This window comes from Procambarus clarkii, chromosome 47 (assembly GCF_040958095.1).
Source record: "Procambarus clarkii isolate CNS0578487 chromosome 47, FALCON_Pclarkii_2.0, whole genome shotgun sequence".
Lineage (NCBI taxonomy): Eukaryota > Metazoa > Arthropoda > Malacostraca > Decapoda > Cambaridae > Procambarus > Procambarus clarkii.
In genome coordinates, this window is record NC_091196.1 from 24957061 (window position 1) to 24979023 (window position 21963).

Genomic DNA, 21963 nt, shown 5'->3' on the forward strand with positions numbered 1-21963 from the left:
AGGAGCCCCTCCTTGACCACCTCTGTCAAGTGCTTCTCCTTGCGTGTGAGACTCTCCACAGCTGTGACTACTCGTGTCAAGAAGAGTGTACATGGTGAAGAAGAGAGGAATGAAGAGAGAAGAGCTGGAAGGATGTGTGGAGATGCTGTCTCTTTTTAGATAAGACAAAATGGCTTACATGAGCCCTACCAGATCATATGTCTTTTACAGTTGTGTGGTTCTGTTGTTTCCCTTAAGGCGGTGGTGTGTAAGTTGATGTACCCACCTAGTTGTGCTTGCGGGGGTTAAGCTTCGACTCTCTGGTTATGCTTCTAAACTGTCAACTGGTGTACAGGTTGCTGAACATATTGGGGTTTGTCATATCTACGTTCGAACCTGTGTATGGATTCAGCCTCCACCACATCACTGCCTAATGTTGATGTCATGGTGGTGGTGATGTGTACTTGTCCACTTTGTCTTTGCTACTGACAATGTGCATAGTGAGGAGAACGTGAGTGGGAAGAGAGCTGAATACAAGGGGGTGTAGTGATGATATAATTAAAGGCGGGGGAAGAGAAGAGGTAAGTGGAACAGACGTAGGGAGAGGAATGGTAAATTTGGCCAAGGCAGGTGTGTCGTTGTTTGTTGACATTTACTTCTTGTCTTTGTAACGAATGTCAACACTGGCGACTATATTATCTTACTAAACTGTCCGATCCTTTACTTTACCTGGTTTGTTATATTCTTTGTGAACAAATTACAAAAATATTAACTTATGTTCTCGCATTAGAATTGTATTTGTAATAATCATCTTTATTTATAATTCTATTATCACTCATCAATTATAGGATCCAATAACCATTATTTTATAATTACTCTCTCACTGCTCAGTCATCGCCTTCCTCTAGACGTACGCCAGTCCTCTTATTCCTTCCTTCCTTCCCCTTATGTTAAACTCTATTCCTCCCATCTACCTCATTTACAACCAGACCTCTCCCTGACTGCTCAAAGCTCTACCCTTTCCCCCTTAATGTGTTGCAAGTTTCTTACCCTCATCTCAGTGTCGTAAGAGACAGATCCGCCAAGGAGGACGAGGATATAGGAGGTGATGTCGCCGCTGCAGGCAGGTCGCTGCCACTCGAGGACCACGTTGGAGAGGCGCTCGTTCACAGACAACTTGCGGGGCTTGAGGTGCTCGGTGCTGTCAGCTGCTCAACAACAACAAAACACATTACAGGAGGGCCACAACAAAAGTTGTACAGTTTCATAAAACATCAACAATAGACTGAAGTGGTATGCAACTTGACGCCTTGTACAGATGAAAACTTATGTACACACAAAGATTTAATAACGTGAACGGGTTGTTGAGCCCGTTCTCTTCTTTTGCTATACTAAATCTAACCTTTTAAGCTAACCAGAAGTATACGAGGCCAAGCAGCTAGCCTAATCTATCGAGGCCAATGTATAGAAAACCTGAATATTTGTAAGTCGTGTCTTCTTAATAGGCTGCATTTGTGACGTTAGTTACGATAACGTATAAAAATGCGGCCTATTAGTTAAGATGTCAGGCTGAACAAGCACTTTCTGCTCTTCAAGTAAAATTAAAATCTTGGCCAGATATTAAAATTCACTTATAATTCTGATAGACCTCTTAAAATTACAGTTCAATATATTTAAGAATGTCCATAAAAGACTATCTTCGAGTCGTTATAATAATATACATAAATGACAATACGCTTTAACTTGTCAGTTATCCGAGTGCCAGATGTTTCACTCACGCCTGCACCCTCATACAGGTTTCACTCACGCCTGCACCCTCATACAGGTTTCACTCACGCCTGCACCCTCATACAGGTTTCAATCACGCCTGCACCCTCATACAGGTTTCAATCACGCCTGCACCCTCATACAGGTTTCACTCACGCCTGCACTCTGATACACAGTTTCACTCACACCTGCACCCTCATACAGGTTTCACTCATGCCTGCACTCTGATACACAGTTTCATCTAACTTAACCTAACATAACAGAGTGCATTAAGCAGGGAATAAATTAAAAAGAAATGTGCCACTGAGGGAAGACTTGCCCAAAACGCAATGCGTTAGTGGCTTTGCAAGAATGTAAAAATATCACTAATGTAATCTCACCAACCCATTGTACCTTCTTGTAAATAAATAAAATAAATTATTATTATTATTTATTATTTATTATTTATTATTATTATTATTATTATTATTATTATTATTATTATTAAGAATCTAGCGTATAGATGACCCAGCAATCTTCCTCTATACTGGTAAATCCCATCCAAGAGATGGCTAAAATCTCTTGGATGGGATTTCTCTAATCTAATAAAATCTCTAAAATTCTGTCAAAATGTTCTAAAATGTTCTATTACAAACACGGTGCTTACCACTTTAGCCCAAAATCAAACTGGTCACAATACACACACTCTAAAACCATAACATCCCATTGTGATGTATACTTCTTAATACTGTATGTAATGTTACCAAGATATCAACACACACACATATTTAGCTGGTGGTAGGAAGAGGACCTAGCTGTCTTTAACACAATGTAGATAAATATATTATGATAAAATAATTATGTATACTGTATACATACTAATGTGTTCAGTAACTGATGGGAACACTGCGGACCAGTGGCTTTACAATATTTACCACTTTACACTATTTTCTTACTAGTATACCAATATATTACTGCTTTATATACTAATCATTTATGATTAGACAATATTAAATAATATATAGAACTTACTATACTTCCGATACTAAACTAAATAACAAATATTTTACTAAAGTTGCAAAGCCAAAGGAGCGCACTCTTAAGAAATATCAATGTTACCCCTGAAGAATGAAAGCACCTCAATCCATTTTCTTTACACACTCGTTCAGAGAAAACGGTCAACGATGACTACAGTACAGTCCAGATGAATGGACTAACTAAAGTATTTTGGATGAACCCCATTTTACATTAGATATAATCATTTACTTAATAAATATCCGATATATTTGTAATATCCTTAGCAGCTATGAACACAAAAGTATGCATGACGAAGTAATACGAGGTAAAACGGGGAAATAAGGGGAAACTCCGCTAGAAAACAGGGTTTAGGGGTTAACGTACAGTCCTTCTGACAGATCATGTACTGGAGGGAGTGGTCGGCGGGGTAGGGCTGGAGCTTGTAGCGGTAGGAAGTGTCCGGGAAGTCGTCCAGCATGGCAGCGATGGAGGCACCGTAGAGGCTGGTGGGCAGGGCGTTCCACTCGTTGGTCGACCCCACCTGCAGGAGGAGGAGAAGGGAGGCGTTCACTCAGGGTTGGCGGAGCTGCTCTCTCAGCATCTCAATGTCTCACATTCATGTTAATAATTATCATATATCAGATGCAACATGTAAATTCTAAAATATATAATCATTATATCAGCATAGGACAGAGTCGCTTAATATTCATCTCGGCACGAACCTAATACTGAATAATAATCACAAATTATCATAATTTGTGATATCAAATTTGTTATAATGTATGATGTGTATCATACAATATATGTTTGATATCAAATTTATGATAATATAAAATTATCATAGCATACCAGGTAAATAATTACCATTCTCATGTTTATCAGATATAAGCCCCTGTAGCTAACTTATCTAGTGCCACTCTAATCCTGACGTCAAGCCTACATTATACAGTACCTGTAGCCACGAGTACCCACGCCTACATATTGTCTTCAACATTAATAAAATACTTTTAGCGTTAAAATTTAATGATGTATTATCAGAACATTAATGGAATCAAACTAAATACGAAAATAGTAATAAATATGAAATGAAAGATCAATGAGACTAGTATAACACATTGCGAAGGAAGCCAGCATGGAGCCCAGAATGTCTTTGTCGGACAAAGTTACAAATCTTAACAAGAGGACAGAGCCTAACAACTATACTAATAAATAATTCCTTAGTAAAACATGTTCGTACAAGTTCCTGACACGAAGATTAACGCCTGTATCATGAAGCATGCAGCAATTTAATAAGATTTTTCTAAACTATAATCTATTACTGCAAAAGGTCCATTCTCTAGTAGTTTTGAATTGATTTTTAGTTGTCAGGAACAGGAAGCACATTTAGCTTATTGAGGTCCCCATAGCCGAGTGGCGAGGTCACCCAGTGGTGATGTAGCCAGACCCACCGGACTAGTGGGTCCGGAGGGACTAGCCAAACCCACTACGATAAAGTGGGTCTGGGTAGGACTAGCGGAGGGTTTGGCTTAGGCATCATGGCTATACACCCGTGATCCCTAATCACGTATTTTTTCACACTGTGGTTCTCTGTTGTGAGTAGTTTGTTGACACTATGGGTGGCAGCTTACCGAGAGCCAATCACAGAAGCTGTTGGCCTCGCACTTGGTGCCGTCAGCGTAGAGCCAGTTACCTGGGGAGTCGCAGCCGTTCCTGGAACAGAAGGAGGCACACTTAATACAACCTTAACACACTTTAATGTACGCTTAAAATACTTTAATAGATGCTCAACTCTTCCTGACACACCTGCTACTCTTGTGGGGAAACAACGCAGAAGAATCTATCGTATGAAACAAATTAATATAAATTAAATTTAAAAACCTGGTGGAAACTCGTCAAAAAACCCTATATTACTTGCACCAATATGTTGGACACCATCGTCAATCCTTCGGCGATACCTGGTCCCTCTTCCACTATGTTATCTGTGTGTACCCGACCACCACCTCCCTACCATGGTGGTGTACCCGACCACCGCCCCTCTACCATGGTGGTGTACCCGACCACCACCTCTCTACCATGGTAGTGTACCCGACCACCGCCTCTCTGCCATGGTAGTGTACCCGACCACCGCCTCTCTGCCATGGTAGTGTTCCCGACCACCGCCTCTCTACCATGGTAGTGTACCCGACCACCACCACCTCTACCATGGTAGTGTACCCGACCACCGCCACTCTACCATGGTAGTGTACCCGACCACCGCCTCCCTACCATGGTAGTGTACCCGACCACCGCGCCTCTACCATGACAGTTGCTACCTGCGGCATGCCCCGTACCCCCCCCTGGGGAAGAGGCTGCCCCGTGTTGGTCCCGCCAACAGTGTATGCAGGGGCGGCCAGGCCAACCGGTTTACCTAAGTGACTCTGGAGTTTTCAGTTATTCAGTGCAGCATTTGCTTCTCATGGTTTGGTTCGACTTCTCTTGACTAATATGGGCAGTTTTGTTTTCCTTTATAATTCTTTACTACTTTTAAAAAGACCCGAGTTCTTTTCAGCTCCTACATTCGTTATAACTAACTTATATAATTAGTTCTATAATATTTTTGTTCACTATTTCAAAGTTGCATATAATCATATAAGAGATGATGATATTATAAGATGATTTCGGGGCTTAGCGTTCCTGCGGCCCGGTCCTCGACTAGGCCTCCTTTCTGTTACACCCCCCCCCCCCAGGAAGCAGCCCGTAGCAGCTATCTGGGAGTTAAATTGGTAACACCTAGGTACCCATTTACTGCTAGATGAACAGGCCCATCAGGGTGAAAGAAACTGCCCATTTGTTTCCGCGTCCACCGGGGATCGACCCCGGGACCTCAGGACTACGAATCCAAAGCGCTGTCCACTCAGCTGTCAGGCCCCAGGTGGTAATATTCATCCCCGTGTCACCTTGTCGGGTGGACAATGATCAGTCAGCTCAGACCATTTGTTGGGAGACATCACCACAGTCGGGATGGGGTGGGTGGTGGGGGAGGATGAGGGGGACGTTTCATAAAGGTCACCTATGTTGGGGGGGGGGGGGGGGGGTCATAAAGGTCACCTATGTTGGCGGGGGGGGGGGATTCATAAAGGTTATCAACATGGTGCGTGATACAGGTGACCACCACGGGAGGGGGGGGGGTGAACCACTACCATGAGAGACACAATCAGGGCCAGTACATCTCCCAGGAGCTGACCCAAGAGACGGAGAGGCAAACTGGCCACCTAACATACCTTTGTCAACAGATAATCTAATAGATAAACCCAAAATATACACCAACAGGTCAGCCAACAGAAGACCAGGCGACGCAACAGGAGAGCCAACAGATAAGCCCAGCGAGAGAGACGCTTACAAGTGAGGCGGGAAAGAGAGTTAAGCAAAGGTCTCCCGACAGTCTCCAGGTGACCGCGCAAGCTTGCCAGGCAGCTAAACCTGTACACCTTGGTCCCCGGGGCCACATTCTTGCCCTGCCGGTGAGGTGGTGGAGGGGGGAGGCAGGGAAGGATGAGGGAGGGGGAGGCAGGGACGAAGGTAGGTAAAAAGGGAAGGAAGGGAGATGGACGAGGAATAGATAAAAGGTAAGAGAGGAGGGTGGCAAGTGACATTACCAATGTTTATCCTCCTTGACTCTACACCATCTGTCCCCCCCCCGTCTTTACACTGACCACCTGTGGATCAGGGACCCCATACACTGACCACCTGTGGACCAGGGACCCCCGTACACTGACCAGCTGTGGACCAGGAACCCCGTACACTGACCACCTGTGGACCTGAGACCCCCGTACACTGACCAGCTGTGGACCAGAGACCCCCGTACACTGACCAGCTGTGGACCAGAGACCCCCGTACACTGACCAGCTGTGGACCAGAGACCCCCATACACTGACCAGCTGTGGACCAGAGACCCCCATACACTGACCAGCTGTGGACCAGAGACCCCCGTACACTGACCAGCTGTGGACCAGAGACCCCCGTACACTGACCAGCTGTGGACCAGAGACCCCCGTACACTGACCAGCTGTGGACCAGAGACCCCCGTACACTGACCACCTGTGGACCAGAGACCCCCGTACACTGACCACCTGTGAACCAGAGACCCCCGTACACTGACCACCTGTGGACCAGAGACCCCCGTACACTGACCACCTGTGGACCAGAGACCCCCGTACACTGACCACCTGTGGACCAGAGACCCCCGTACACTGACCACCTGTGGACCAGAGACCCCCGTACACTGACCACCTGTGGACCAGAGACCCCCGTACACTGACCACCTGTGGACCAGAGACCCCCGTACACTGACCACCTGTGGACCAGGGACCCCCGTACACTGACCACCTGCGGACCAGGGACCCCCGTACACTGACCACCTGTGGACCAGGGACCCCCGTACACTGACCACCTGTGGACCAGGGACCCCCGTACACTGACCACCTGTGGACCAGAGACCCCCGTACACTGACCAGCTGTGGACCAGAGACCCCCGTACACTGACCAGCTGTATGTAAACACACACACATACGTCCTACGTATTAAATACACAACGAATCTCCTCCAACAATGAAAGTACATACATCATAGACTGACAACCCGCCGGCTTCCTATCCCCGTCAAGGCCACTCGATAAAGTGGCCTTCAGGGAAATGCCCAAAACGCTGAATCTAGTGACCCTACACACTATTCCAATTGTATTGCCGAGGCTTCGAGAAGGACGGAAACGACCTAACCCTCTCATGGGCCTGGCGAGAAGGTACACGCTTGTACCGCATTAGGCCGAATGTTGTGTATATTAGGCCTATGGCTGCTTATATTAGGCTAAGAAGGGGTTAGGGTGTTTTTTTTTTGTCATGTGTTTACTACAATCGTGGCCTTCATCTTAAGAGGCTACGGTGGTGCTGTGTTTGTGTGTAGAGTCGTCTTCACTTCGGACGCCTCGTAATGTACACACTGTCTTAACTACACTGTAGTTATTATCTTGACAATACGGAGCCATGGTCCTCCTGTGTGCCTTCTGACCTCGGGACAGTTTAGAGGTACACAGTACAGACAACACACAGGGTAACCTGTGTGCCTTCTGACCTCGGGACAGTTTAGAGATACACAGTACAGACAACACACAGGGTAACAAACAGCTCAATACAGAGCGTCTTGGAGAAACACACAAGCAATTACCAAGGTAAACAAGCAGATTAAATATGAAGGATGAAGAAAATATAACTATTAAATCCCAGATATATATAATATATACGATGATGTTCAAGTGAAACCTAAGTTCCCTCTCCAGTACATTAAGAACTGCCTGGGTACGACACCACTCTACTGGGTACAGTCTCCGGGGTAAGTAAACATGCCCAGACGTCTCCATCAGGCCGGGAACCAAACCTATGAACATTCAGTTGTGTCGACCATGCTGATTTAATCAAGCTTACAAAAATCAGGACTCCGCTCCACTAATGACACCACATTCACTACACCAAGGGAGAAATACTCAAGATACACTAGACCAGGGGGGGAATACACAAGACCTACACACACTAGACCAGAACAGATAGACAAAGTGTAGGCTGCAACATTAAACAGGATATAATAATCTTCCCAAACACGGTGTGGAGTTTTACAACCGTCCTCGTGGTGAGCCGAGACCTACACGCGCCATGGTCATTGTAACCATTTTTCTCGGGACGTCAGAAATACAGCCACACCCACTGTGGGTCAGGTCGCTATCCCGTCATCGTTATCTTGCAGAATATTACCTTTTACATCTACAACCTTCCCAGTTCTGCACGGGAGGATATTAGAACACTGCACTTTTCGAAATCTTGAAAAACTGCCCTAACACGGCCCTTGTGGATTTATTCATTTGGTGCATCACGCAATTGTGATTTCTGTGTGTACTAAAAGCTTGTTTGGCCAGGTTGGTCCTGAGTGGTACCCGGCCATAGGACACTTTAGCATATGCTGCCGTTGTCATTCTGTTGATGTGTGCCTCTGGTGTTAGGTTTCCAGGTATTACCACACAAGTCACGCTTCTCAAGTGAGAAGCTGCCTTCCATTCATTCTGTTCTGTTTCTTCTCCTTCTCTTACTGTCGTGATGTAGTGTGGACGAGGTCCTTGTCCTACTGTTACAGTGCCATGTGGACAAGGTCCTTGCCTTACTGTTACAGGACCATGTGGACGAGGTCCTTGCCTTACCACATACACCGGCCACTGCAGTAAGGTGGCCCTCTGACCTCTGGCGGGAGGGCCACCTTACCAAAGAGACAATTACACCTCACCCTGACCACAACTTTCCTAACGAAATCAGAGTGCAGCAACATTGCCACATTTCCTGTTCTCGTTACAGTCAAACGTTTACGGCACACACATTGTACCTTTGGTGTGTTGGTTCTTGGGGCTCTTTTAAAGCCAGCACGGGTTCACCTCTGCCTGCTGTGGTTCACTACGGCCTCGCCTCGCACTACTAATACTCTTTATTCTTTGTTATAATATGATTATTTTTATTTTTATTGCACATCACTTATCAGTTTAGTCGCTGGAGGCCGGACTGGACCTTTCTGTATAGTTATCTGGAGCAATATGTATACTGTCAGTTCTAAATTATTATAATCAAGTTATTCTAATTATACAATAATATTATATTGATATAATTTATTTATATTAATATAAACTTTAAAATTACTAACAACATTTATATGTTAAATTAGTTCTATCGAAATATAATTGAAATAAAACATGAAGTCTTCCTAATAAAACAAAGTAATAAAAGCGTCACCAAACATCCAGAACCAACAAAAACAATTTATAAAATAATCCGTCAAGTTACCTTGAGAATACTATACCTGAACACACACAGATCACACTAACGTGTTGCATCAAATGAACAAATCCACAAGGGCCGTGACGAGGATTCGAACCTGCGTCCGGGAGCATCCCAGACACTGCCTTAGTCGTAGCTCAGTCGATTAAGGCAGTGTCTGGGATGCTCCCGGACGCAGGTTCGAATCCTCGTCACGGCCGTTGTGGATTTGTTCATACTATACCTGAACCCCAACGTTAAGGTCTTTGGTTATTAGGTCGAGACAAGAGGTGAGGCAATCACCAGGGAGCTGGATCAGGGCTAAATGAATCAACACGGTCAGCCGGGGGTCACAAGAAAGGTCACGAGGTCACCTACAGGAGCACTGACCAGTCTTGGCCACCACAACTATGCAACACCTTAACAGTGAGCTAAACCCCGCTTGAGTAATACCAGAAAACAAGTGGTTTATTGAGCACAGGTATGCAATGGCCTCTTATCTTATATTTATGTTCTTGTGCTTATCTATTACTGCTTTGTTGCCTAAATTGTAGAGTAGTTGGTGGATGACTACCCGAGTACACACACTCATTAACCTGGGTAGTCAATAACTACCTGATCACACACACATGGAGAGGTGGGAGAAGATAACTACCAAATCACTTACTGGCACATGAGGCCTATGAAGGCCCGGCGGTACTGCGAGTCGATGGTCTCTGAGAGGTGTGGTCTGAGCAGCTCCTTGAGGTAGTTGTGCACCTGCAGCGTCTTGTCCGTGGCCAGCGCCGCCCCCTCCGTCTGACACCTGCGGCAGGAGGCAAGGGTGAGATAAAGGCAGGTGTAGGCGAGAGCAACCGTGCTGGGAGAGGTAAAGAAGCGAGGTGTGAGGGGGAAGAAAGAGCGTGGAGGGAGAGAGAGAAGAGGTGAGGTGCGTGAGGGGGAGGGGGGAGAGAGAGAGAGAGAGAGAGAGAGAGAGAGAGAGAGAGAGAGAGAGAGAGAGAGAGAGAGAGAGAGAGAGATATGCTGCAAGGAGAAGTGGTGGGTGAAGGACTGGTTTAACGGTGTTCTGAGAGTACAGTTATAGTCCTGTGAGAGGTGGTTTGTATGAGACGAGAGATATACACGAATGAATGAGATTATGAGAGGTGAGTAGTGTCTGTGACGGTCTGAGTTGACTGAAAGGTAGATGGACCTGAAAGTGTACAATATGTAATGAAAACCATCATTATCAAGCTACCTTCATCACCGGACGAGAAAAGGTAAACAAATCAAGGCATCTTATCAGCCGTTGCCAACATCCGGGAATAAGTAATGGTAATATCTTCTCAGATAACAACAAAAGGCTGATTACGCGTTGAGACTAAAATTTCGTCCTAACCACATACTTAGGACCTAGACAAAGTACTCAGGAGAGCGCAAAAGACTGTAAATCTTTACGTAACATTCACAAATACATAAGTATGGGGTTTTACCCTAACCTGTAATGTTAATTAGTCAATCGATAAAGCTTAGATAAGCCGTAGCTAACACTATCGATCTGGCAACACCGTTCACTAGTAAAAAGTATTCATCCTTGACACAAAATGTTAATTGAACAAGCTGGTAATCAGATGACAGAAGTTGCAACCCTGATTCAATACCAGAACACTAACTTCACAAATAAAAGTTTAATCTGCAACAGTAAATATGAAGATAAAATCATCTGGCAACTTGGAGTGTTGCCACCACTAGAAGACCAGGTTTATCTAGCGAGTACTCGCTAATGAGAGAAATCCGCAGCTGTTCTGACCAACAAGTGGACCACAAGCGACGAATATATTTGTCATCATTATCTTCAGCCATGATGCATCAATCTCTCGTTCTTCACTAATTCATCATCAACCAATTATTCTGTCTTGTTAATTTAACTGTCCCACAATTCTTCTATTCTCTGACAATTTAATATGTTGGTATTTTCGTAAGGTATTGTATTTCATATTGGCTCATCAACTTACCCAACATTATTCAAACTTTATTTCTCCTGACTGTATTAAACAATATTTTGTTTCGCGATCCAAATAAATTATTTTACTTTACAAACAAAAATACACATAATTTAAATTTGAAATTAAATTATTATTTCATATTAACGACTGGTATTATCAGCCTGATCAATGTGATGAAGTAATATGTTAGTTGTGATGCATAAACATAGATGGCGGGGCGGAGGCACTCCATTATCATTATTGAAGGTTTGACCCTTCCAGCACAGTCATGTCTACTCCCCCGTGGCACTAGTGCCAGCCACCACCGCTAGTTTACGTGGCCCCCGAGGGCAAGTGACGTGTGGCACTACGTCAGACAGGAGAGGGAGGGTGAGGCATCATTAGTGTGCTCAGTTACTGGAAGGGTGACAGAAATTGATCAAGGTTTTCTAACCGTATCCCCAGCTCTAGCATTTACACACAACCGTCAACTCTTATCCTTCCAGAGACCCAACCATGTGTCCCATTAACTTCCGCATAACCTGGCTATAATCCCTACCCTCTCTCAGTTACAGCCGCGCTCCTGTGTAAGTCCACTACGGGCTCACCATAGCCCGTGCTACTTGAAACTTTTGTTCCCAGTAGCTGAATCTAAAAACAACAACCACCTACACTCTCATGGGGACGTAGGTCTAACCCTCTCAGCCGTTTCTACCACCAAATCATTGCCTTTTTACTTCCCTTTCTTCCTAGGTCCACCTCCCTGCGGGTATAATCACCACCCGCCCCCACCTCACCCTCTCCAAACTTTCTGGTATATCCCGCCCCTGGAAGGACGTACTTTCTCTGGGCGGCTGTGAAGTCGATGGGGGCGTCTGTCTTGATGACCTTGTAGCACTGGTCCTGGAACTTGCTGTAGCCTGAGGCGCACACATCTGCAACGACACAGGTTCTCAGTCATCACATGTCTTCCACCAATTATTATCCGCCACAGTTAACACATTATACAACTCAAAAATTTACCTAATCAGCTCTCCCTAGTTATCAAATTCTACCATTTGTTCCTTGAATTAGCCGACAGTTATCAAATTCTGGGAATTAGTATAGTCGTTTTAAATACTACGAAATTAGTGAATCTCTAAACTTTACAGACCTAAGCTCTATTTGGAAAGCCAAATGTCTATGTATGATTTTCGAAATGACAGTTATATACGTTAGTAAACAGAAGAAAATTTGAAATTTGATCTCAATGAAAAAAATCGATAACGCTTGTCAATGTTGCCGTCGAGAGATCAGCTTAATGTTAATGCAGTAAGAAACTGGGCGTAATAGGCTTGACATTTCAACTAATGCTACAGTGTGTGTGGGATCAGGCTCCTCACACAATTATTACTCGCCAGGACCAGGAAATTAAAAAATATATACAAAATTAACTGTAAGGAACAACATACCGACGACAGAAAACGGAACATTTCCAATGGTATTTATGTAAATATCCTGACATTTGTTATTACAACCACTAATACAGCTAATACATCTACTGCAACTACATCTACTACTACCCTACATCTACTATTACCCTACATCTACTACTACCTTAATATTACCACAATATTTCGTGTGGGTAATAACTTAAGATAAAATAATGTCTGAAAAAATAAATGCATTATTGGAAAAAACATAGAAGGAAAATCATAATAAATAATGAGAAAAAGAGCGAGAGAGAGAGAGAGAGAATACCGGTATAAGAAGGAACAATAACGGAGTAATAAGCGGGCTCAGAAACAATAACAAAAACACTAGAGAACATGGGTGAAGGAGAACAAGTCATAACACTCGGGATCAGTGCGGAGGGAGAACACTGGAGAACATGAGTTCTGAAGAACAACACTGCTGAAGAAGAACAGGTGCACCCAAAACTGAGAATCAAGAATAATAATAAAAATAATAATAAAGCAAGGCCTAAAATTAAGTACAGGAAGAGGCAGAATAAAATTGCTATATTATATTAATATATATATATATATATATATATATATATATATATATATATATATATATATATATATATATATATATATATATATATATATATATATATATATATATATATATATATATATTATATATATATACATGTCGTACCTAATAGCCAGAACGCACTTCTCAGCCTACTATTCAAGGCCCGATTTGCCTAATAAGCCAAGTTTTCATGAATTAATGTTTTTTTCGTCTACCTAACCTACCTAACCTAACCTAACCTAGCTTTTTTTGGCTACCTAACATAACCTTACCTATAAATATAGGTTAGGTTAGGTTAGGTAGGGTTGGTTAGGTTCGGTCATATATCTACGTTAATTTTAACTCCAATAAAAAAAATTGACCTCATACATAGAGAAAAGGGTTGCTTTATCATTTCATAAGAAAAAAATTATAGTAAATATATTAATTCAGGAAAACTTGGCTTATTAGGCAAATCGGGCCTTGAATAGTAGGCTGAGAAGTGAGTTCTGGCTACTAGGTACGACATACATATACATATATATATATATATATATATTATATTATATATATATATATATATATTGTGTGTGTGTGTAAATCACGAAAATTAACACGTGATGTAAAATGTGAGAGACCACGAAGGAAGAATTGAAACAGGAATTTCCTTAAGTGCTTTCGTATATTAATACATCTTCAGAAGGAATGATAATGCCTTCTGAAGATGTATTAATATACGAAATTGAGGGTTCGATTCCCTCAAACTATCGAACACCAACAAACACAAAACCCAAAATAACACGTCAAGTGAATGATACAAATAATAATAATAATAATAATAGTAATAAGGAGCACTGGGAGTGAGAGGGGAGGTGACCAGCACACAGCCCCGGGTGTGGGTCACTACCTCGGGTCACACTACACTTCTCTTACCCCTGTGTCTGCACCTCACCACGCTCTTCACTACTCTCACGCTCACAGTCTTCTCCATCTGTCTCCGACGGCTTGACGGTGTCTGCCCCACCAGTGCAGTGACTCGGGAATCGTTCTGGAGCAGTTCGGAGATTCCCGATTCCTTTGGAAGCGGAGTCAACTGTTTTAAATCACTCTGAAGCAGATCCGGTCCTCTGGCGCCGTTCCAGAGCGTCTTTGAACCCCCAGGATCTTTGTAGACCAACTCGAAGCCTCCATATTCGTTTTGAACTAATTCGAATCCTCTCGTTTCCTTCTGTTGTTGTTTCGGGACTTGAAGGTCATGGGAGGTCAGAGTGACGTTGAGCGGGACCTCGACCCGCTTGTCCTTCATCAGGAAAACGACTACGAGAGTCACTAACAAGCACACAAGCACTGCGGTACACACGGTGGCGATGGGCACATGCTTGCGGACCCTTGTAAACATGGCTGGGAGCCGTGTGGATCACGACGACGTCTACTGTGCTCTCATTTTGTGAAGTCTCCTGCAGTGTCCTGCGCTATCCTCGGTTGCTCTGTTTAAAGGCTACTTGACGGCCTTGGCGCGCAGTTCCTCCTTGTCTAGCCCCCTGGTGGAGTTTCTTTACACTTCCTGTTTTCTGTGAGTTCGTCCGCGTGTGGTCCAACATTCCTAAGTTCCTGCTTCCTAGTTTTTAGTTTTTTTTAAACTAGGCGCGATATATTTGTTATCAAAGATGTATAGTTAATTCCACTAACTGTTACATGAAGAAATTTTTATTGTTATATATTACTGATTGCCATTTTCTATACTTTCGTCTATATATTCAAAGGTAACGCAGGTCTCTTAATCTTCGTACAGCCACGCTAAGGTTGTGGCGTGGTCTTCGTGGACACGTACACCGAGAGGTGTTCCTCACTCCTTTGTACACACGACCATCTTGAGGACTAGAGCACTCTTGCTAGTGAGTAAGCACTCCAGGAGGTCCTTAAACCTCTCCAGAGGTGGATAGGCCTCAACCCCAAACCAAAGTGTTCTCGACACGGCCGGCCAGCGCTCGCTACGCACTTCACACTTCACCTGACATTTACCCGTGTAAGGACAACCACACGCCACTACGGGCTCACCATAGCCCGTGCTACTTGGAACTTGTTCGGAGTAGCTGAATCTATAACAACAGCCACAACCTGTTGTACAGAGGGTTTTAGCCCCGCTCCTGCGCCAGGTGAGGCCACTACGGGCTCACTCACCGTAGCCACAATCTAACAACAACAACAGCCACAACCTGTAGCCACTCGAGGTAAAGCTCAAGATGGCGGCCCTTATCCTGCGTGGCAGCTGTCTCCTCATAACTCGTTTTGTCGGGGACAGCCAGCCTGTGTGTATATATTATTTAATCTTGTATGGATGTCTTCCCCAAGCTACAACTACTGATCTTCCTCGGGATACATCCCGACAACAGCTGCCTAACACCCGGGTATCTTTTGCTGCTACGCGAAAAAAAAAAATAATCATTAGGGGAATGGAAACGTGCTTAACCATTTCTGCCCCGCTCGAGATTCAAACCCGGAATTCCCCATTGCGAGTCGAGATAGATGTGTGTGTGTACTCACCTAATTGTGCTTGCGGGGGTTGAGCTCTGGCTCTTTGGTCCGGCAACCAAGTGTGTGTGTGTGTGTGTGTGTGTGTGTGTGTGTGTGTGTGTGTGTGTGTGTGTGTGTGTGTGTGTGTGTGTGTGTGTGTGTACGCGCGCGCGCAGTGCGTGGACAAAACGTTAAAGGGTGTAATACCCAGCCCGTCCTCAAGCCAGGCTCGTTAAAGCCGCCACCCACCCCCAAAGACGCATTTATCCATTTTAACTTAGTGTATTAAAAATAGCTTTGTTTTCATTTATATATTAGTTTTATGTATAGTTAAGCATAGGTTAGGTTAGGTGTTCAGGTTCCGTTGCGATTATTTGTACTTGTAGTACGTGGGTGAAGCATTTACAGCGTTGTGGTTCGAACAAAATTCGTCAGTGAGGCACTTGTTCCGGAAGTGTTCGAACGAAATCAGTTATGAGTCGTGTGTAAACCGTTTTTCATTCATAAACAGCTGGGGTTCGGCGGGTAGATGGAATCACTTTTGGGTCTTTGGAGGACGGGCTACATTCCAACACAGTGAACGAAGCACTGCTCAAGAAAAAATCGAACGTAATCAATTGAGTTATTTGTAAAGTGGTGTTTATTGATAAATATGAGGGAGGAGGAGGGATGAAGGCGAGTAAAGCATATAGTGAGCCGGTCGGCCGAGCGGACAGCACGCTGGACTTCTGATCCTGTGGTCCTGGGTTCGATCCCAGGCGCCGGCGAGAAACAATGGGCAGAGTTTCTTTCACCCTATGCCCCTGTTACCTAGTAGTAAAATAGGTACCTGGGTGTTAGTCAGCTGTCACGGGCTGCTTCCTGGGGGTGGAGGCCTGGTCGAGGACCGGGCCGCGGGGACACTAAAGCCCCGAAATCATCTCAAGATAACCTCAAGATGGAGAGGTTAAGAGAGATAAAGGAGAGAAGGATAACAACAGTAGAGGAGAGAAGGGGAGAGGAGGTAGAGGAGAGAGCCTGGTCAAAGTGGACAAGATGTACCGGAACACGACGCCCCTCTCGTGCCTTCTTCCTCAATTTCATCCACCTACACCACCCACCTGTGTTCATCTCAGCCATCATCACACACCTTACATCCATCTATATCCACTTACATGTACCTACACCCACCTCAGCCAAACTGCTCACTTTCATCCATCAATGCCAGCTACATTCACCTTTGCCAAACTGCACCCCCATCTGTTTATATTTACAGTATATTTTTGTACCTCTTTATCCCACCTAACCCACCCACCTGCCCCGACCACCCACTCACCCAAGTACATTCATCAGCATACAAACTGACAACCAAGAAAGGAGATAATCATGGCTGTGGAGGGAGGGACGGAGGAAGGGAGAGAGGGAAGGAAGGAGGGAAGGAGGAAGGGAGAGAGGGAAGGAAGGAGGGAAGGAGGAAGGGAGAGAGGGAAGGAAGGAAAGGAAGGAGGAAGAGAAGCAGCAACATTAATTAGCGGGGGGGGGGGGGGAGGCCCAGGTCACCAAGACTGGGGCCCAGGAGCTGGGTTACTGCCACTCACATCATTACGTCACTCCACCACCCCGCACCCGCCTGCCTCTCTACCTCTGTGTACTTCTGTGTCCCTGTGTATGTGTACCTCTGTATATGTGTACCTATATATGTGTAGCTATGTATGTGTACCTGTGTGTGTACCTCTGTATATGTGTACCTGTGAATGTGTTTACTTCTGTATTCATGTGTACCTCTATGTACCCGTGTACCTCTATGTACCCGTGTACCTCTATGTACCTGTGTACCTCTATGTACCTGTGTACCTATGCAATACAAACAGTAAAAAAAATATCAGAAAATAAAACACAAATTTAACAATAAACAGTATAATGTTTAACAAGACGTAAGTGCAGACAACAAACAAGAACGGAAACTAAGAAAACAAACACAGGAGAAAAAAACAATAGCAACAAGATCCAAACAAAGATAACGCAATTAAAAAAACCATAAAAGCAAGAGAACTGCCTTTCTGAGTCTTGGCAACCAGCGGTGTCGCAACCTGCCGCCAGCTGGCGCCAAGTTACGCCATTTTGGCGGCGTTTTGGCGGTTGTCGAGTGTGTAGAGTTGGCGGGAAGTGATTTAATTAAGTCCCAAGCACCTGGATTAGAATGTTGAGTCGGTGTTTGCGGGTGTTTTTGTTTGTTTTTTCCTTGGGTGTGTTTCATCACGGGGGGAGTTGCCGGCTCGTGCTAAGTGTCATTATTTTTTTGGTGAGGACCGTATATCTTGAGCAATAGGTTATCTTGAGATGATTTCGGGGCTTTAGTGTCCCGGCGGCCTGGTCTTCGACCAGGCCTCCACCCCCAGGAAGCAGCCCGTGACAGCTGACTAACACCCAGGTACCTATTTTACTGCTAGGTAACAGGGGCATAGGGTGAAAGAAACTCTGCCCATTGTTTCTCGTTTCCCATTGTATAGTGGTGAATGGTAAGTGTCTGTACTCGCCTAGTGCTTGAGGGGGTTGAGCTTCAGCTCTCTGGTCCCGCCTCTCAATTGTCAATCAACTGGTGTACAGGTACCTGATCGAACCTATTGGGCTCTGTCGTATCTACATTTGGAACTGTGTAAGGAGTCAGCCTCCACGACATCACTGCCTAATGCATTCTGTTTGTTAAGTACCCTGATACAGAAAAGTGATTTCTGTCTCTGAGGATCATTTGGGTATTCAGTTTCCACCTGTGATCCCTTGTGCGATGGATATCTGATGTTGGGATGCTGGCGAGAATATTACTGCGCTCTAGAACGTATAATTACCGCTCTCGAATGCCCAAACTATATAGACATTACAAAAAGCTTTTACTACATATATATATACACAAGAAGTATATATACAATGCTTTTATCAAAGGTGTTATTGTTTACATGCACAACTATCGCCACACATCCAGGCAGTAACAGAGCGCGCTAATGTAAATATGGCTAACGGTCACACCGCGGCTTTGTTTACGTCGCCATCTTGGATTGTTGCGTCATACGTTTTTTTTTTAAATGAGCGTGAGGAAGGAGGGTGAGAGTTAATGGGTAGTTTGTGGTCATTATGAGTGTTCCTCTCTCTCACGAGCGTTCATGGAGTCTCTCACGTTCTCCCATGGATGTGAGTTGTTCTTCTCATGGTTGAACTATTGATCTACCACTATTTATCTATTGGTGTATCTATCAACTCCTTTATTTAGCGCCGCTCATCTGTCTTCCAGTGTTTTGTTTACTTAATACCCATCTTCCTCCCTCCTCCACACCACCTCCAACCGCTTGGATTAGTTGGTACGGCGACGGCCTCGCTTCTTGCAGGTCTGCACTCGATCCCCGATGGTCCATGTGGATGGGCGCTGTTCCTTCACTCCGTCCTCATATCCCAGCTACTATCCTGCCCCAATACCCCGTCCACGTGCTAAATAGTCATGATGGCTTATCTCTCCTTACAACTGCTTTCCCCCCCCCCCCCTTCCCTCTCTCTCAGAATCCTCCCCCCTTAATTCATCCTTAATATCCCTCCCTCCTTTGTACGCTCAGAAGCCCCTTCATCCCTACCAAGACACAGTGAAGACAATAAAGTTGCCATGAGGAGAGTGAGCAGAGAAAGGGGGAAGAAACTGCACAGAATGGAAGAGGACGGGATGAAGGGAAGGTTACAAGGGAGGGAAATGGAGGTTCACAGCTGACCCTCATCAGGAAAGAACAGGAAGAAGGAAGCTGCTGACATTACACGACCTGGGAGGAAGAGAGAGAGAGAGAGAGAGAGAGACAGAGAGAGAGAGACAGAGAGAGAGAGACAGAGAGAGAGAGACAGAGAGAGAGAGACAGAGAGAGAGAGACAGAGAGAGAGAGAGACAGAGAGAGAGAGAGAGAGACACAGACAGACAGACAAAAACAGATGCCAAAAATATAATAACAGTGCACCTTCTCTCCACAGACAGGAGCCGGGACCTGCTGGAACTACAAGTCGAGGCAATAGAGGCGAAAATGACGCACAGATAAAGATAACAGAGGACGGTGGTTAAGAACGAAGAAGCGAGAGAGTAGGAAGTAGTGGAGGAGGACTATACTCACTCTCGCTGCAGGAGGCGCCGGGGACGATGGCGACCTTGGGTGCCTGCGTGGCTGGCGCCGGGGGTGCCGGGGTGTTGGCAGCCGGGCGGTTCCTCGACGGCTTCTCCTCACCGAAGCTGTTGTTGTTCTCGCGACGATTATTGGTAGAGGAGATCCTGCCGCTCCCAACCTTCCGGCCCTGTGGGAACAACACAACGTTACTTGCCTTCCTACACCTGTCTGCTTTATGTCTACACAAACTCTACGTAATTTGAACAAATCCACAAGGGCCGTGACGAGGATTCGAACCTGCGTCCGGGAGCATCCCAGACACTGCCTTAATCGACTGAGCTACGACAGGGTTAAAATTTGTCTCTTAGTCAATCTGCACTCTAAAGCAATTTGTATATTAGTCTAGGTAGGTGGTACATCAATTTGTGTGTTGAGGTAAATTGTACATGAACGTGAGGGTTAAGTTATCCTGTCCTTCACCTCCGTCTGATGAATCATCTGGTACACTCTTAATGTCATCCAGAGGGAAGGTGACAACCTGATTGATGAAGATTAGGTCACCCAAGAGGTGGCACGGGCATGAATAGCCCGGGAGATGACAACCTGACACAATCTCACCTATGTAAGTCCACCCAGCACCCCTGCCTTCCCCTCACCTACCCCAGCACCCCTGCCTTCCCCTCACCTACCCCAGCACCCTTGCCTTCCCCTCCACCTACCCCAGCACCCTTGCCTTCCCCTCACCTACCCCAGCACCCCTGCCTTCCCCTCACCTACCCCAGCACCCCTGCCTTCCCTTCACCTACCCCAGCACCCTTGCCTTCCCCTCACCTACCCCAGCACCCCTGCCTTCCCCTCACCTACCCCAGCACCCCTGCCTTCCCCTCACCTACCCCAGCACCCCTGCCTTCCCCTCACCTACCCCAGCACCCCTGCCTTCCCCTCACCTACCCCAGCACCCCTGCCTTCCCCTCACCTACCCCAGCACCCCTGCCTTCCCTTCACCTACCCCAGCACCCTTGCCTTCCCCTCACCTACCCCAGCACCCCTGCCTTCCCCTCACCTACCCCAGCACCCCTGCCTTCCCCTGGGACGGTGTTAACATTCACTCCTGAGAAAAGTCTGGATATTGGGGTCAATTGGCGGCTCATACTGCCATCTATGGGAGAAAGTTAGCAGTACATCTCTGAACCTGTGGCGGGAGTGAGGCGAGGAGGGGAGCCACACACCCGTGAGGCGAGGAGGGGAGCCACACACCTGTGAGGCGAGGAGGGGAGCCACACACCTGACCCAGGGGTGACAGTCGTGTCTGGCCACCACATTACTCCACCGCACTTTCCTCTCATCACGGCCAAACAAAAGACCATTCTTGCTTACAAATATGCTAATGAGCAAAGACATAAAGCAGGCAAGCACCCGACACCTCCCCACAGCCAACCGCAACATACTAATCCCTACTGAACATTCCTCACCAACTTTCCAAACTCTAGGAGCCCGGGTTCTTGGCACGAGTGACCTGGTGAGGATGCAAAATGTATTGTTGCAGTACGAGTTACTGACACAGGGATGTCACAGTGATTGTGTAACCCTCCCGAGGGTCAAGAGGTAACCATTAACATTCATGAGAAAGTCTTGAAGTCAGTGGGATGGACCCAGGACTCCTCCAAGCAGATACGCAGGTTCGTTCCCATCAAACAGCTTCAATATTTTCTTAGATTTACCACTGTCTTGTGATTTAATACCGATTTAATAATGATATGATATATTAAATTATAATTTAATAATGATAATTTAATAAGCATTCAGCCG

The 21963-nt window shown here is 45.4% G+C and overlaps 1 protein-coding gene across 2 annotated transcripts in view; it reads right to left on the reverse strand.

Annotated features, from left to right (window-relative positions):
* The window catches only part of LOC123763006 (uncharacterized), a 123765-nt gene that overhangs the window by 79673 nt on the left and 22129 nt on the right, over positions 1–21963 (reverse strand). The window contains exons 2-7 of one of the 2 annotated variants that reach the window (XM_045749920.2): positions 20164–20341; positions 12372–12465; positions 10234–10371; positions 4371–4452; positions 3127–3283; positions 1030–1187 (exon numbers count right to left, since the gene is read on the reverse strand). In XM_045749920.2, coding sequence (XP_045605876.1) covers positions 1030–1187; positions 3127–3283; positions 4371–4452; positions 10234–10371; positions 12372–12465; positions 20164–20341 — 807 coding nt within the window. Of the gene's footprint in view, positions 1–1029; positions 1188–3126; positions 3284–4370; positions 4453–10233; positions 10372–12371; positions 12466–14464; positions 14933–20163; positions 20342–21963 lie in introns of those variants that run through there. The other variant, XM_045749919.2, reaches the window with a different exon arrangement.